Genomic DNA, 16,675 nt, shown 5'->3' with positions numbered 1-16,675 from the left:
AAAAGCCCAAAGCTCACATCAGGTGTGTGAGGGAACCTTAAGTAGTAGACATGCGTAGAAGAAAGCCACTCCGATGGACCGGAGGAGACAGAATGCATCACTCGCTCACAACTAAAAGCAACGATTCATTAAAAACCTTCAAGCAGTTGAGCCTTTTTAAACTATATACAAAATTGGCACACGCTAACAAAGAACAACAGGTTAATTAATGAGCAGAGACGAATGATATCAAAACAAGGAAAAGCAGAAATGTGTGTAAGAAGTGTGGCTTTGCTCAAACGGTGCAATGGTCGCAGACAAACAGCAAAGTGAAAAGAGGCAGAAGCCAGCCGTGAGGACCCATCCGTTATTGGCCCGATCTAGTCTGTCTTTTCCTTGTTCTTCTTTATGAAGGAAGGAGTGCAGAACTCCTTTTTCTTTTTGGAGGGCGACTCGTCGCCCGCCTGGTCGCCCGCAGGCTCCTCACATTAGGTGAAACGTGCCATTCACTGTCTCAGTCTGAGGCAACAACAGGGGCGGGCTCGGGGCGGAGGAGGAGTCTTCGGCAGGAAGTGCGGGGGCGTCGGGCGCGAGCTCGGGAAGGGTCTGTCTCAGCGCCCGGAGCTGAGTTTGGGGCGACTTGGCTGCCATTCTGGGTCGGGGTGCCGCTCCGTCAGGTCCAGTTTCTCTGTCACAGCAGAGGCCCGCCTCGCAGGCCCGGTACTCGGGCCGAACAGGGTTCTTCTTGTGAGTGCCCAGGAGAGCGGCCCGCAGCCGCAGGCAGGGTGCCGGGAGGTACTGCATGTAGCAGTTGTAGGCCAGCGCGGCCAGGAAGAGGAGGAAGAACAGGAGGAAGAGGAAGAGCAGGGCCGTGCTGTTGTTGTGCTGCAGATCTTCGGCTGCCAGGTCCTGGCTCTCCGGGGAGCATGGGGGAAGGTGCTGCTTGGGCTGGACTCTGATGGTGCTGCTGGGGGGCGGGGTTAGTGATGAGTCAGTTTGGGGTGGGGAGGTGACAAGGACTGTGGCTGTGGAGCTGGGGGGGGCAGGGACCGAAGTTAGTGGAGGTCGGCCCGTCTTAGCATTACCCTCAGAGGCCTGGCACTGGTTAAACCTCGTCTCCGGGGGTCGCGGGGTAGTGATCCTGGACAAAGAGAAAACAGACATTATTTGCGTGTAGAGGTTCATACAGTAATGGCAGATGCTGTATCACTTCCCATTTAAAGCAATATTCTACTTAGTTTTAACATGGGGGTTATTTAAGCAATATAGCATGAGAGCCAGTGTGTTGTGGCAAATATATCCCGCTGCTCAGCTGTTATCCCACGAGGCCGCAGGCAGAGTGGTTCTATCATTCTACGGTCTACCGCTGCTAGGTATAACAGACCGTTGCTATGCACGCCGTTCTGAAAGACTGGAGGACCAAGTCCAGTCATATCAATCTGCAGAAAGAAGTCCGGTAAATTTAGCTCATTCGCGACACCCGGTGGCAAAAAGTGTTACCGTAGCTTTCTTTAGTACGTAGCCGTGTAATAAGCGGTAGAATGTACAGGGAGCCGGTCATTATCATGAAATAAACCCCATAGGGTGATCAGGACCCTTAAATATTATGTTCATGGCTGTCAAGTGCAAACAAGCCCCATGTTAAAACGGAATTAGTTTGTTATCCAAGTTAGTTTGAACATTGGGGTTGTTGTTAAAGCATTAATATTATTATACTTTAAGCTTGAGGATGACACAGATTCCGCCCCTCTCTCACCTGGATTGTATTCGTGACACCTTTGGTGAGAACGGCCATCTTGCCCGCCACGGTCTTCAGCCCTTGATTGAACAACGGCCATCTTGCCCGCCACAGTCTTCACCCCTTGTTTGAACTGTGCGATGTCCGGGCGGGTGGGGCGTACGCTGTGTAAACCTGACACTCCTGGAGAGAAGAGGAGGAGAGGAGAGGGGAGGGGAAGGGTGGGGAGGAGAGGAGAGGAGAGGGGAAGAGCAGAGCAGAGGAGAGGAGAGGAGAGGAGAGGAGAGGAGAGGAGGGGAGAGGAGAGGAGAGGAGAGGAGAGGAGAGGAGATGAGAGGAGAGGAGGAGAGGAGAGGAGAGGAGAGAGTCAGCACGAGCCAAAACATTAACAGCATCTGCTTTCTCACAGGAGTTTGAATTGCTAACAAACGAGCAAATTTCACAATCCACTGTGTGCACTGTGCGCTCGCTCACTCACTCGCTCACTCAGCTGTGTCAACTGCTCTCTTACCTGTGCGGTCACTGCCGTCCCCAAACAGTTCTTGAGTAGCAGCCATGTTCTTGAGTGCTTCGGACCGGAGTTCAGGACGGACGCTGACGGACAGCTTTGTGCAGCTGTATTTGATCCTGACAGTCTGGAGGGAAACACAAGGTGTTAGTAGGTCCTGCTCAAAACAACATTTCATCTTATTCACACTTCACTGTAGGCAAACCAACTCACCGGGTACTTGGTGGTGCCTTCGTTCAGCCGCATCACATTTTTTGCAATGAGCTGCATGATGGGCCTGAGCTGGGCCTCGCTGTACCTGGACTGGCGTTGTTGGAGAGAAGACTGCAAACACAAGAGAGAGAGAGATCAGAGTACTGTCATTTGCCTGATGAACTCATGTTGACTTGCTATAGTTAACCTTTGAATCCATCTGTAGGCCTTTAGACTTCAGTCAACTCACCCAGGACAGTCCATCCAGCAGGAGCTGGGCAAGACAGAGGGCAGCAGCACCAACCTCTGAGGGACGGTACTGCACCATGTCGTAGTTGCTCAGTGTCACCTCCATGAAGTACTGGGCCAGCTGCTCGGTCTCTAAATAGGACTAGACAGACAGACAGAAGACAGTCACTTTAATAGCCTTGATGACATCAACTGCATGAAGACAGTAGACAAAATATAGATTTATGGCAGTTGGCATATACTGTATATATATACTCACACTTGCAACTTTCACGGCCCTCCCGAGGAAGTCCATTGGTGTGGGGCGTCCCAGCTCAAAATTGAGCCTCCTCAGGATCAGCTGCTCCATGCTCAGCATATCTGCCTTGAGGAAGGTCTGCCCTGTGGTCTTGGCGTCGGCGAATTCTGTGCAGCCTGCAGTCCAATTCTCCTCGTACTTTGACGCCAGCCACAAGGCAGTGACCCCGACAAGGTCCAGCTGGTGACGAGGCACCTCCTGGACCTGCGGCACATATAAGAAGAAGAGTGTTAGCTAGCTGCTATATAAGAAGAAGAGTGTTAGCTAGCTGCTAGTTCACAGAAGATGAACGAGAAAACATTTAAAACAAGTTTGTACCTGGAGAAAACGGTCCACGATGGCGACGGAGAGGTAGAGCGTCTCTTGAGTCAGTGTGAATGGTGTCAGTGTGAACCGGGAGTGAATCCTCACCATCCAGTCCACGAGACCATCACGCATGTCTCCCGTGATCAGTTTTCCCTGCAGGTAGTCGCATCGCACTGGCTGCTGGGCCTGTGGAGACGGAACACCTTGTCATATAAAATACACACTCGAGCATACCAGCTCAAAACAAACTAATCAGGGTGGTATTATATTATATCAAAATAAACTAACCAGCGTAGTATTCGATTTTTTATTATATCATTTTAATTATTATTATATTAATGAATCAATCAAAAGCATAGTAAGCGCAAATAAAGAGCATGTATTACCTCAAGGGGGTACAGATACGCATATATATCCTTCACATACTCCGAGCAGAGCTCTGGAAAGTCGGCGTCAAACTCGTCGACATCCATCATCTCCAGCGTCTCAGAGAATGCCTGGCAGATGTCCTCCTCCACCTCCATCATGGAGACATCAGAGGTCTCCTGTCCTCCAGGCTGCTGAAGGAACACAGTTCAAGTGATTGTCACTCAGTCAGGCTGTTTATAAAGACTGTGAGGATGTGGCAGCTGTTCTCTACACATACCATATTACAGTATATGAGACACACACACACACACACACACACACACACACACACACACACACACACACACACACACACACACACACACACACACACACACACACACACACACACACACTCTAGTGTGACTGACTGATTGTATGGATTGATGCTAAATTAACTCTCATATGTTAGATAACAATTCAGTGAGATTCAGTGAGTCAATACAGAGCAAAATATCCTGAAACTCATCACACATGAACCCAACTCATCTGTTTTATAGAGGAACTGGCTCAGTCAACAGCTTTTATCCATGTTCAATTCAAGGAAAATGACGCTGGTGTACGGAGAGCTTTCCCCAGCGATGGGCGTGGCCTATTTCCTGCAGTGTCTCTGTGTGTGTTCTCTACCTGGCTTCTGCGAGATTTCTTCTCCACAGCTTCAGGTTGGTCAGCTGACTCATTCCCATGTCTCTTCATGGCCTGTCGGGGCCCAGAGGAGCTGATGGAGCCGGAGAGGACCGCAGACACAGCCTGTCTCTGATGAGGAAAAACAGCAGGATAGACAATGACAAACAACTCCACTCCATTTCTACTTTTTACATGTCAGCTACCATCCTCACAATAAACCCTTTCCACTGACATCCATAGTAGCCTATAGGGGAGAGTGGGGTGAGTTGTGCCACTTTTTACTTGAGGTGTCTTTAAAGTGAGGGCATGACAGTAATGCCTCCAACTACAATATGTAAATATATTTCAGGATGTTGTGCACCACTGGGAACACTCCCTTTGGATCTTAAATAAACTGTTAAAAAAATATGGCTATTCTTAAAAAAGTGGTCTCTTGGCACAACTTGCCCCCGGTGCGGGGTGAGTTGTGCCTTTGGAGAGAATACGTTGGGGTAAATTGTGCCATTGATTACTGAAGTAAAACAGAACATTTTCATCTCATATACTGTAATGCTATATCAAAGCAAGACAAAATAAAGATAACACTAAAGTCCAGTGTACTATAACAGGGTTAAACAAGGCTAAACGGTAGCAACAGTTGACCTACATATTTAACATTTTCAGAAATAAAAATTATGTTCAAAATTAACAAAATCAACTATCACAGAGCCAGGCTACACTTGCCAATACTGCAATATTCTTCAACAAGGTCTATTTAAACATTTAAGAACAAAATGAAATAAAATTTCACTAAATCAACTGCAACTGCACTGGCACAACTTAACCCAGGCCTTTTGGCACAAATCACCCCATCCCCACCATTTTAACAAACTTGTATCATATAGCTGGTTTGGAGCTAACATCATGCTAACAGTATAGCCTCATATTGTAGCTTACTAAAACACTAACACATGTGTGAAATGTTTTCAAGCTTGTCTATAATTGTTCAGACACAACAATCAATAAACCTTGATCATAAAAAATTTACTTTGAGAGGCAAAAAACAGTTTTTTGAACTTAAATGTGGTTAGCTCTTGTGCCATCTGCCTCCCTTCTTTGCAGAGTGAGTAAAATGGATGCCTCTTCAAAAATGTGTGGACACATGACCAATTTCTTCTATGGTTTTCTAGATACAAGGGGTGGCACAACTTCCCCACTGGCACAACTCACCCCACTCTCCCCTACACAGAGAGGCCATACATATAAGTTAATTTAGATTAAATAAATCCAAATCACTCAAAATAAAATACATGAAAGTAGCTAATATTACACGAATACTATTTTTATTCTCAGATTTGCATAAAACTATCTCTATTTAGATAGAGAGATAACAAAATAGCCTAGTAGCCAGGTTGAGAACCACCTATTACATGATGTACAATGTGTTGCTGTGCTAGCCTGTGACAGAGACATAGTTTAGCTAACCTCTGCTAATGTTTGCATTGGAATATGTAAATATCTCTGAGTCATATAGGGCCAGCTAGGCTACTCACAGTCGGTCTGATCGGTCGTGGTGGGGGGAACATCTTCCTGAACTTCTGCAGGTCCGAGACTGGAGTCTGGAAGTTATCAAACAAAGCAGGCATGAGGCAAAGGCTAGCTGAGCAGAGGCTACATTACACAGTGGAGTTTGTTTGCACCTAAATACATCCATGGTTTGCGCAGTCAGCTGTTTTCCTATTCTTTTTTCGTTCGTTTCTTAATCAGTCATCCGGAGGAAAAAAAACGTCACGCACAGAATCCTTGCAAACTGAGTCCGATGCGTTGTATTATGTTTGTCAATACGAGACAAATATTCGTCACGTATCCACATGACAACATGATCAGACAGACAGCCAGCACAGCAGTGGTGATGATGTGGACTGAAGCAGGCGACAGGATGGTGACCATCACTGCGCCTCCGTGTGGGCCTACAGTCACCTTGCCAGCAAGCCAGCGCTGTGGGCCGTCATGTCGAGCTTTGCACCCCCGCCGAGAATTGCATCCCCACCACATTTTGGGTCTGTTTTAACTTAAAAACAGGGATGCAAATCTCGGCAGGTACAAACCGCCGAGACTGGCCTCCCCCTCCATAAAGCTAGGAGAGACCCCCCCAGGCATCGAGGTCACCTGTAGCCGGATTTTAAGCACCAAACTCGGCCTCCATGAGCCAGAAGAGAGCCCCAAGCATGGAAGTCACCTCGATGCGGATTTTATGCATCAAAGTCGGTCTCCATGAGACAGGACAGACCCCCTGGCCTTGAAATCACGTCTACCCAGACAATTATATCATTTGTAAACAGTTAAGTTTCCGTATAAATCATTACAATACGTTCCCGTGAGATGAGGATGCATTTGGCGGCGGGGCATGACTCGGCATGACACCGGGGCTCTCCTCCCCCGCTCCCCGGGGAGAGAGGGAGGAGAGCGCGGCGGCCAGAGGTGGAGAGAGCCGCCGCCTCTCCTCCGCGGACTCTCGCTCGGCCGCTTCTGTTATTTTTCAACTGCATAAAATGGTTGCACACCAAGTCCGTATTTTTCGTCCGAAATTGTCGAAATAACGTCAACAACTAGGCTATCCATATTCTACGATAGCTAGATGAGTTTAGCTAGCTAGGTTCGGTGAGTTCAACAACAAGCAAACTGTCATTAGTTTCAAACGAGTTGAAAGCCTCCGCTCTGTAACGTCAACAACATGTAGGATACAAAGATGGTCAAACTCACGTCAGGGGAGGGTTGATACCGATACGTTGGCTGCATTCGGCTGAACATCGTGGTTGAGGTCGAGTTTAGCTACTGGTAAAAAAAATGCGACTGCACTGTTGCATTCCCTGGTGATCCTGACTTGGTCAAGGCTCTCACCCTAACTTAACTAACGGTCGGTAGCGTTAAACCAATCAGAGGCCACCCCAAATTCGAACTCACTCGACCCCGGGAAAAGCCAACTACCCACAGGGTTGCCAGATGGGCGGGATTTCCGCCCAATTAGGTTGGTTTGGGGTGGGAAATGGGCCTTGGGCGGGTTTACACTTACAGGGCAACTTGTTCCCATAGATCTGCCTTTGTTTTTGGGCGGTTTTGTGTGCGTTTTGGTGGTTTTTTTTCCAAAAGCCAAACCACTGATGAGAGAGAGCCACTGATGGTCTTGAAGACTCCGTCCTGTCCATACTGTCCAGAAGTTTAGACAGACTACTATAAACACACACACACACCACCACAACAACAACAACAACAACAACAACAACAACAACCATGTCGACACCTATCAATAGTGGTTGGTTGCTGTTTTTGAACTCTGTTATGCTGTAGTATCTTTGTGTGTTTAACTGCCTGTAGGAGCCACTTTCTAACTGTTGTCTGTTCTTTCTAAATATACATGCTGTCTTTCTTTGGAGCGGTCTATAGGAGGCGGTATAGAGCTCTGTGTGTTTACCATTGCATCTTACCAACACCCTGATCATGGATTGATCTATCTGTATCTATACATGTTATGGATGTTAGGTAGACATATGAAAAAAGGCGAGACACGAACACCGGTGTCAAATAAAAACACATAAACTGGAGCCTTTGCAGTGTGCAAGCTTTATTTATTTTTTCTATTTTTTCATGGATGTTAGGTAGGCTATCAGATACTCCTGCCAATGCCCTGAACCCAGTCACTGTTCTCAGAATTGGAGTGCTTACTGTGACTGCCCATTGCTTTTATCATCTTTATTGCTCTCAATTTCATTATATTACATTACATTCAGTTTCAAGTTGATTGGAATTCAGTTTCAAACTAATACATTCAATTTCAAATGATGCTATTCATATTCAGTTCTTCAATGCAATTATACAAGTTAAACAATACAAATTGAAATGATGTGATTCAAATTCAGTCTGTTAATACAATTGTTCAAATTGAGCAACACCCCAATAATATTTTGTTCTATGAAGATGTCAACAGTGAATATATCAGCGCTTCTGTTTTTATACGCAAACACCATTTTATTGGAGGAAAAGAGTGAGCTAAGAGCTTAGATTAATTTTCCAAGTGAACATTTACAAAGTGAAGAGCAGAAAACCGCTGAAGGTGGAGCGGTGGCCTGGACCGTCATAGATGGTGTCCCCTGAGGGAAGTTTCATGTAGACCCTGTCGCGGGGGAGTAGCGTCAGGACCAGACCATTGGAGAAGTAGGTGCGGGGGTCAGCTGTGTCGGTGGGGTTCTCTCTGTTATGCAACAGAAATAAGTCGTTCTTGAAGAGCTTCACTCCTGTACATTTTGTGGTTTTGTAACCGCTGGCGGTGAATCTGAAATAGTAGACTCCTCCCACCGGTGCTGTGAAGATGCCTGCAGAAGAAATAATGCAAAGTCTCTATGAAGTGACATCCCACAACATGGTGAACAGATTCATCAACAAGGTTAGCTGTGTGTGTGTGTGTGTGTGTGTGTGTGTGTGTGTGTGTGTGTGTGTGTGTGTGTGTGTGTGTGTGTGTGTGTGTGTGTGTGTGTGTTGGGTCACCTGTATCAGAGCTGTAGGCCCGTCCAGTGTTGGTCCAGACTTTCCTGTAGATCAACGTTCTGTCTCCGCTGAAGGGTCCTATTGTATGTCCTCCATCACCTCCACCCAGAGCGGTGGAGAACGCCACCTTCTGTCTGTTTCTGTCTGTGTGTGTGTGTGTGTGTGTGTGTGTGTGTGTGTGTGTGTGTGTGTGTGTGTGTGTGTGTGTGTGGGGGGGGGCAGGAAAAAACACATTCTTTGAAATCTTTGCATACAAAATTGTTGTTCTTGAGGACAGAATCATCTGTGTTTTTGAAATACTGACAATGAATTGTAGGTCAAATTAAGCCCTTTTTGAAAGGCGTGTCTAGCCGACTGCTACGGGGGCGTAGGTCAAGTCGGGGCGCCATCCCACCCTGACTCAATGGCTCAGTGGCGGTGGAGGTCTGTCGATGAGTTCAGCATCTACACCTGGCTTTTAAAGGGACTGGCAGATGACACTCTGATTGGTTGAGTTCATGTTACGCCCAAAACACACCTATGAATAATTAAGGGACTTAGTACATGCACGTACAAGTGGACTTAGACACAACCACAAATGCACTTGTGCCATGCGCTTAGATCGTGCGCTATCGACAAAATAGGGCCCTAGTCTCCTCACAGAAACATTTCCCCATGCTGTAACAAGTATCTGACGAAGGCAAAAACTAAAATTCAAACATCAATCAATCAATCAAAGTTTATTTAGAGTGCAAAATCACACCGAGGTGTCTCAGTACACTTCACAATAACAACAGAACACTAAAATCAGGTAAAACAATACACAGAGAAATATTACACAGTATAATCATCATCAAATATAGTATCTATCTCAGTAAAGTGACATATCAAGTAACAATAATCATAGCAAATATGACAATAATCATAGCAAATATAACATTCAATAAAGTACTATTGCAAGTCATATGACTGTGCAATTAAATGTGTTTTGAGCCTGGATTTAAAAATTTCGACTGATGTCGCTTGCCTAACACTGGGTGGAAGCTTGTTCCAGAGGTAGGGTGCCCTGTAGGAGAAAGCTCTACTGCCAGCTGACTTTCTCTTGATTAAAGGGACAGTAAGAAGGCCTGTATTTTGGGAACGGAGGGAGCGTGAGGGGATGTACGGGATGATGAGATCTGAGAGATATGAAGGGGCAAGCCCGTGGAGGGATTTGAACGCTAGCAGGAGCACCTTGAAACATCTAGCTGCCATCAATGTCGCTGTAAGATTTGGAAGATGAAGCTCCGCATGAAGTCTCATATATTTTCATATGAGCAACAAAAAAACCTTCTCTTTACCTGTCTGCAGCTCATCCACCTCCCTATCAGTGTTGGTCACCTTGACTCTGAGGGACGACACTGCAGAGTCTTGAGCTGGAAGCACAGAGACAAAGCACACCAAAGCTTTTATAGATTTGCTTTTGCTGCTGTTGTTGTTGTTGTTGTTGTCTTCCAGTGTGGCTGAAAACATCAAGACAAGCAGCACTTTAACAAGTTAAGTCAACACTGTATATACAGAGTTCCTACACAGGTCTGGAAAATCTGGGAAAATAATTGGGTATTTTCCAGGTCAAAGTCGCACAATTATGCAAAAATATTGTTATAATGTCCCAATGTTTCTCACCTCTAATATTCATTTTTTTTGTCAGTGGAGAATAATCTTCATCATCCATGATGAGTTAGTAGAGACAAGACGATGAATATTATGTCAACTGTATTGAAAACCAATCGCATCAAGGAAATAAGGTCTGTAAAAAGTCTGGAATTTTTTAATTGAAACTCTGTAGGAAGCCTATTATAGCGCTTTAAAGAACACAGTGGTGTCCCACCTGAGTTCTTCCTCTCCAGAGCCTCCACCTTCCTCTTCTGCAGCTGGGTGTCTGTGGCTCTATGGTGGGTGTTGGAGGCGCCCAGCTCGGCTCTGAGAGCTGCTGCCTCCTTCCTCTGCTGCTCCACCTCCCTATCAGTGTTGGTCACTCTGTCTCCGAGGGACGACACTGAAGAGTCTTGAGCTGCAAGCAGAGACAAATCACACCAATACTTCTATGGGTTTGTTTTTGATGTCTTCAAGTGTGACCAAAAACATCCTATTAATTTGGGCATGGGGCTAGAAGAAGAAGAAGAAGAAGAAGAAGAAGAAGAAGAAGAAGAAGAAGAAGAAGAAGAAGAAGAAGAAGAAGAAGAAGAAGAAGAAGAAGAAGAAGAAGAAGAAGAAGAAGAAGAAGAAGAAGAAGAAGAAGAAGAAGAAGAAGAAGAAGAAGAAGTTCTTAAAATGTCTTAACATTTTGTGAAGCTGGAACCAGGAAATGTTTGGTATTTTTACTTGATAAATGAACAGTTAATCGATTATAAAAAATTCTAATTAATCGATTAATCACAGAATAGTTTCAGCACGAGTAAATATGGCATGAAACACAACAAAATAATGTAGCCTACCGGCTTTGGGATCAACTCTATTATAATCAAATGTCTCCAGAGACGACAGTTTTTCAGTAGCGGTGCTCCACACAGTATTAGGTGTGAGCACCAGCTCCCCCGGGGAGTCCCACCTGCTTCCTCCCTCTCCAGATCCTCCACCTTCTTCTCCTGCAGGTGCAGTTCAGTGTTGGTGGCGTTCAGCTCGGCATTGGCGGCGGTCAGCTTGGCTCCGAGAGCTGCTGCCTCCATCCTCCGCTCCTCCACCTCCCTCTCGGTGTTGGTCACTCGGTCTCTGAGGGACGACACTGCAGAGTCTCGAGCTGGAAGCACGGAGACAAACCATAACAAAACTTTGATGGATTTGTTCTTGTTGTTGGCGTCTTCCAGTGTGGCTGAAAACATCCTCAAATTTAAAGGCAGACAATCCAAGTCAGACAAGTCAAGTCAACGTTTACTGTATAGAGATCCTACGTTCCTACACAGGTCTGGAAATGTCAGGAGATGTCTGGGGAAAGAATTGGGTATTTTCCAGGTCTTAACTGTTGGGGGTCGCACCCACCTGCATTCTCCCTCTCCAGCTCCTCCATATTCTTCTTCTGCAGCTGCAGCTCAGTGTTGGAGGTGCTCAGCTGTGCTCTGAGAGCTGCTGCCACCTCCTCTCCCTTCGTCACTCTGTAGGACAACACTGAAAACAACAGGCGCTAACACTTTATTTGGACAGCTTACTGAAATTGAAAAAAAACTAAGGCACTCCATCTTTAAGTGAAATAATATTATAAATGTAGTCTTTGAGTAGATCAAGCAGATCAACGAGTATTAACTCCTCAGGGTCTGACAGTCTGAATATAACGGGTGGCATTCCACCCAACACATAAAGCCCCATACATGCATACATGCCAAAGAAATGTGAATCTACAATAAGGCATAACAACAATAACAAATACTATTATAATACTAATATAATACAATAAATAAATATCGTATACAAGAAAACAAAGAGATGATATATATCCTAAAAAAGACTTGACTCCCCTTCCCCCTGTCTCTTTCTATCATAAGATTGTTCAACCATGTTGTTATTATTACTACTACTGTAATTGCTATTCTCGTGTCAGCTAGATTTAGCTAGACATTCTGTGAAGCCCTCTGAGACATGCTTGTGAATTATGGCTATACAAATTAACTTGACTTGACTAACAATAAGTTAGAGTGAGTGCATCTGCACCAAAAAAGGAAATTCCATGAGGCTCAAGTGTAGATAAACAAATCTCAATTTGACAATGAATGACCTGATCACCTGTAGAATGACCAAATAATAAAAAGCAAGTGTTAGAGTCTATTGCAAATCAAAATGGCCATGTATAAGGATTAAATAAACATAATACAAAAATGAGTAACAGTAAAATGTACTGTATAGATGGATCACTGGACATTAAATGTACATCCTGTACCCCCCCCCCCCCCCCTCCACGTAGGGCTCGAGGGTGGTATCCACGTAGGGCTCCAGGGTGGTGTCCACGTAGGGCTCCAGGGTGGTATCCACGTAGGGCTCGAGGGTGGTATCCACGTAGGGCTCGAGGGTGGTATCCACGTAGGGCTCGAGGGTGGTATCCACGTAGGGCTCGAGGGTGGTATCCACGTAGGGCTCGAGGGTGGTGTCGACGTAGGGCTCCAGGGTGGTGTCCACGTAGGGCTCGAGGGTGGTATCCACGTAGGGCTCGAGGGTGGTGTCGACGGAGGGCTCGAGGGTGGCGTCCACGTAGGGCTCGAGGGTGGTGTCCACGTAGGGCTCGAGGGTGGTATCCACGTAGGGCTCCAGGGTGGTATCCACGTAGGGCTCGAGGGTGGTATCCACGTAGGGCTCCAGGGTGGTGTCCACGTAGGGCTCGAGGGTGGTGTCCACGTAGGGCTCGAGGGTGGTGTCCACGTAGGGCTCGAGGGTGGTGTCCACGTAGGGCTTGAGAGTGGTGTCGACGGAGGGCTCGAGGGTGGTGTCCACGTAGGGCTCGAGGGTGTTGGCGACGTAGGGCTCGGGAGGGGTGTTGTTGTAGGGCTCGGACTCGCTGGTGTTGTTGGCGGCGACCTCCTCCTCCCCGCCCAGCGGCGCGGCCTGCGCCCCCGGCTGGGACCCACAGCACAGCAGCAGCAGCAGCAGCAGCAGCAGCAGCAGCAGAGACACAGCAGGATCCATCCTCAGCTTCCTCACTCTCTTGAGGCTCGGCTCTGCCTCGTAAATACCCCTCGCCGCTGCCTCCCTCCCTCCTGGCTTCGCCCCCTCCCTCCCTCCCTCCTGGCTTCGCCCCCTCTCTCCCTCCCTCCAAATATCAAAGGTTTTTGATATACCAAATCAGAGCAGGACCGTTAACATGGTCATACATACAGCATATGAAACCCGAATTGTCCCCGGAATTTTTTATTTCATAGATAATAATAACATTGGATATTTTAATGGTATATTATTGACTGCCGTGTTCCAGTTTTTAATTTCAGAAATCTGGTCAGCTTATTTTAGCCAGCTCTGACCACCCACTCTTGGGGGAATTTGTTCTTCTCCCCTCTGGGCAGAGACAGAGGTCCCCCGGGGTAACGTTAATCATTCATTTGCACTAGACCTTGGCAGCACTGCTCATCAGAACTTTATTATGGCTATCATTCCAATGGTTTTGATACTTTAACCAACAGATACATTTTCTTTGGTTGTTTGTTGTAACTGTTGCGATTAATGTGATCACATGTCCTCTTTTATGTTGTGTTTTTGCCCCTCTACTGTAAACCAAATGTCCCCCTGAGGGACGATAAAGATCTGATCCGATCTGATCTGAACTGAAGTGAACTGAACTAATGTGGTACTCTTGACCGCCGTGTTTGTCTTGGTTACCCTCGTGAAACTGTTTGTAATATTGTTGTGCAGAGTTCAAGTTTCAAGTGCTGCCCCTTTGCCGTGTCCCGTGATCTAGGTAGGGGAATTTCACCAAAAAGCAACGCTTATTTATTTTGCACCTGATCTCACACATATCCAAAAGCTGTAAACTGTTTTGTCGGCATTTATTTAGTTTGACAGTTATTGAGAATTGTTTTGAGTTAAGTTGTGGACCAGTGATGTCATTCATGCACAATATTGATCCTCTATGTCCAGAGGAGCAGGGGCACAATGTGCACTGTGGAAGCCAAGTGTGTGTGTGTGTGTGTGTGTGTGTGTGTGTGTGTGTGTGTGAGTGAGTGAGTGATTGAGTGAGTGAGTGAGTGAGTGAGTGAGTGAGTGAGTGAGCAGAATCTTGTTTGGCTACAGCCATGCCGTTGTACGTGCGATCGGGCTGAAACTTTCAGGAAGTGTAAAGAGCACATGTGCGGGTGACCTGACGGAGCCGGATTTTTTTAAAGATTAGTGCAGATCAAGTGCCCTAATTACCTGCCCTAAGGCTGAGGCTATATAAGTTCAGTGACGATGTCATCAGTGATGATGTCATCAGTGATGAACATGAGGTCATCAGTGATGATGAGAAAAGTGAGCCCTGTCTCATGTTAACAAAGGTACAAGGAGAACATCCCAACTTGTTTCTGTGCAGTTTATTTAGCTCTTTTTTCTCTCAATACAAAATGCATTTGAATTGTATTTACAAAAACAACAAAAAATAAACAAAAACAACAACAAACAAACAAACAAACAAACCACCAGTTTAAAGATCTCTGTTTATAATAAATAACAAACACACTGACAAGAAGCAAGCTTTCATTCCCCTTTTAGGTCAAAATTGAATCTCACTTAAAATAACACACTGGCTTTACGACAAATGCTAACAATTTCTGAAGACTGTGTGGTTTGCATAATGATACCATCCACCAAAATACAGCCACGATATTAGCATGCACCCCAGTGACCTCAATCCTGCTCACACACACAGAGGGGAAAGAGGCTATAACAAGCTTTCATTTTCCACTAAGTCCTTAATTAGGGAGATCCTGCACTGAGTACATCCAGTGAGAGGGGAGAAAATACAAAAATAAAATACAAAAATACAAAAAGACTTCAGAAGTACAATGTGCTGAATCTTTGTAAACAAGCACCATACATTCAGGCAGTGTCTCGTCATAGACGCGCGGATAAATGGATCAGCATGGGGGAAATCCTTTCCCAGCCAGCATAGTTAGCATTTAGCTGCTAGCCCAGCCCAGGCAGACAGGATCGGGATTCAACCACCGCAGTAAACGCACATCTGTTCTGAACAGACGTCGTCGTCGTCTATGTGCTCTTGAATCCCCAATCCTGTAGTGTAGAGCCGCAGCACCGTCTTTTGGTGAGTCAGCCCATTGAGATATATGGGGGTTTTTCCCCCACCGTCGTCTAGTCTCGCTCACCAGCCGTAGTAACATTTTGTGGACGTTCCCACACAGACAGACTGTATCTAACGGCTATTCTAGACCCAATCGCCACGTTGCGTTAATAACAACAGGGACTTCCGGGTCGACACCTGATTTAAATTGTGGAGATATCACAATTTGTTTATTGTTTATTTCTGTTGTCATTTTCAGCTGTGATTGTAATGTTAAAGGTATAAACCCTAGTTAAACACGGTGGTGCGACCTATCTGACGTTTGGTTGTACTTATTTTATGTAGCTAGTTACTATGTTGATCAACCAAATCTCCCCAACAGTGACATCTCACCGCCGGTCGGACTAGCTGCTAGTTTTGGGTGAACTCAAGCTGTATTTTTTTAAATTCTGTGGCCCACTGGGTATATTAGGTCTCCAAACCAGCGTTGATTCACAGCCGTCCCTAGCATAGCTCAACTAATCAAGAGTATTTCTGTCTCCACAGCGGCTCTGCCTCTGACAAATGTTTGTAGAGCTAGAACTCCAATCTGCGCTTTGCAGTGGTTTTACTGATGAAGTACATGAGAAATATCTGCTTCCTACTGGATTCAGTGGTAGCTACATAGTAAAGTAACAAGTAAAACAATATAAAACAAACTAGTAGTAATTTAGATCACTAGGCATTTCGCGCGCTCTGCGCGGGTTTGCTCGCTCAGCCGCTGCGCGGCCTCGCCCCGACATGCAGGTCGCCGAGCTGGCCCCGCAGCTCGCATAATGCAGCTCGGCTGCTGCGCGGCCCCGCCTGCCCTATTGGCGCGCGCGTGCGTCTGTGTGTGTGTGTGTATTGCTCACAAAATGTTATTGCCCTTAAGTTTACATGCGCGCGGGTGTGTGCGTCATAAGATGATTTTGCTCTTATGGCATCACTGATGACATCATCAGTCTTATTACATCACCGATGAGATCATCAGTGATGTCACAACGCCTCCTATGACATCATCAGTGGGACAAGAATGGAAACAAACAGAACATTGCCCACTTGCTCCCTTGTATAATAATAAGATAGATAGTGATATTGTTCCATCAGCGCAGGTGATCT

The 16,675-nt window shown here is 46.0% G+C and overlaps 1 protein-coding gene across 1 annotated transcript in view; it reads right to left on the bottom strand.

Annotated features, from left to right (window-relative positions):
- Nucleotides 1-11,873: 11,873 nt before the first annotated feature.
- LOC310771970 (two pore channel protein 2-like) overlaps nt 11,874-16,675 on the bottom strand; it is a gene marked incomplete at both ends in the record, with an annotated part of 13,065 nt that continues 8,263 nt past the window's right edge. Inside the window, 2 exons of the mRNA XM_083664460.1 lie at nt 11,874-11,936; nt 13,216-13,386. Of these exons, the coding sequence (XP_083520586.1) occupies nt 11,874-11,936; nt 13,216-13,386 (234 nt within the window). The remainder of the gene's footprint in view (nt 11,937-13,215; nt 13,387-16,675) is intronic.

This window comes from Poromitra crassiceps, assembly GCF_964638095.1.
Source record: "Poromitra crassiceps genome assembly, contig: HAP1_SCAFFOLD_1636, whole genome shotgun sequence".
NCBI classification, from domain to species: domain Eukaryota; kingdom Metazoa; phylum Chordata; class Actinopteri; order Beryciformes; family Melamphaidae; genus Poromitra; species Poromitra crassiceps.
This window is presented reverse-complemented; position numbering and strand designations above follow the sequence as displayed.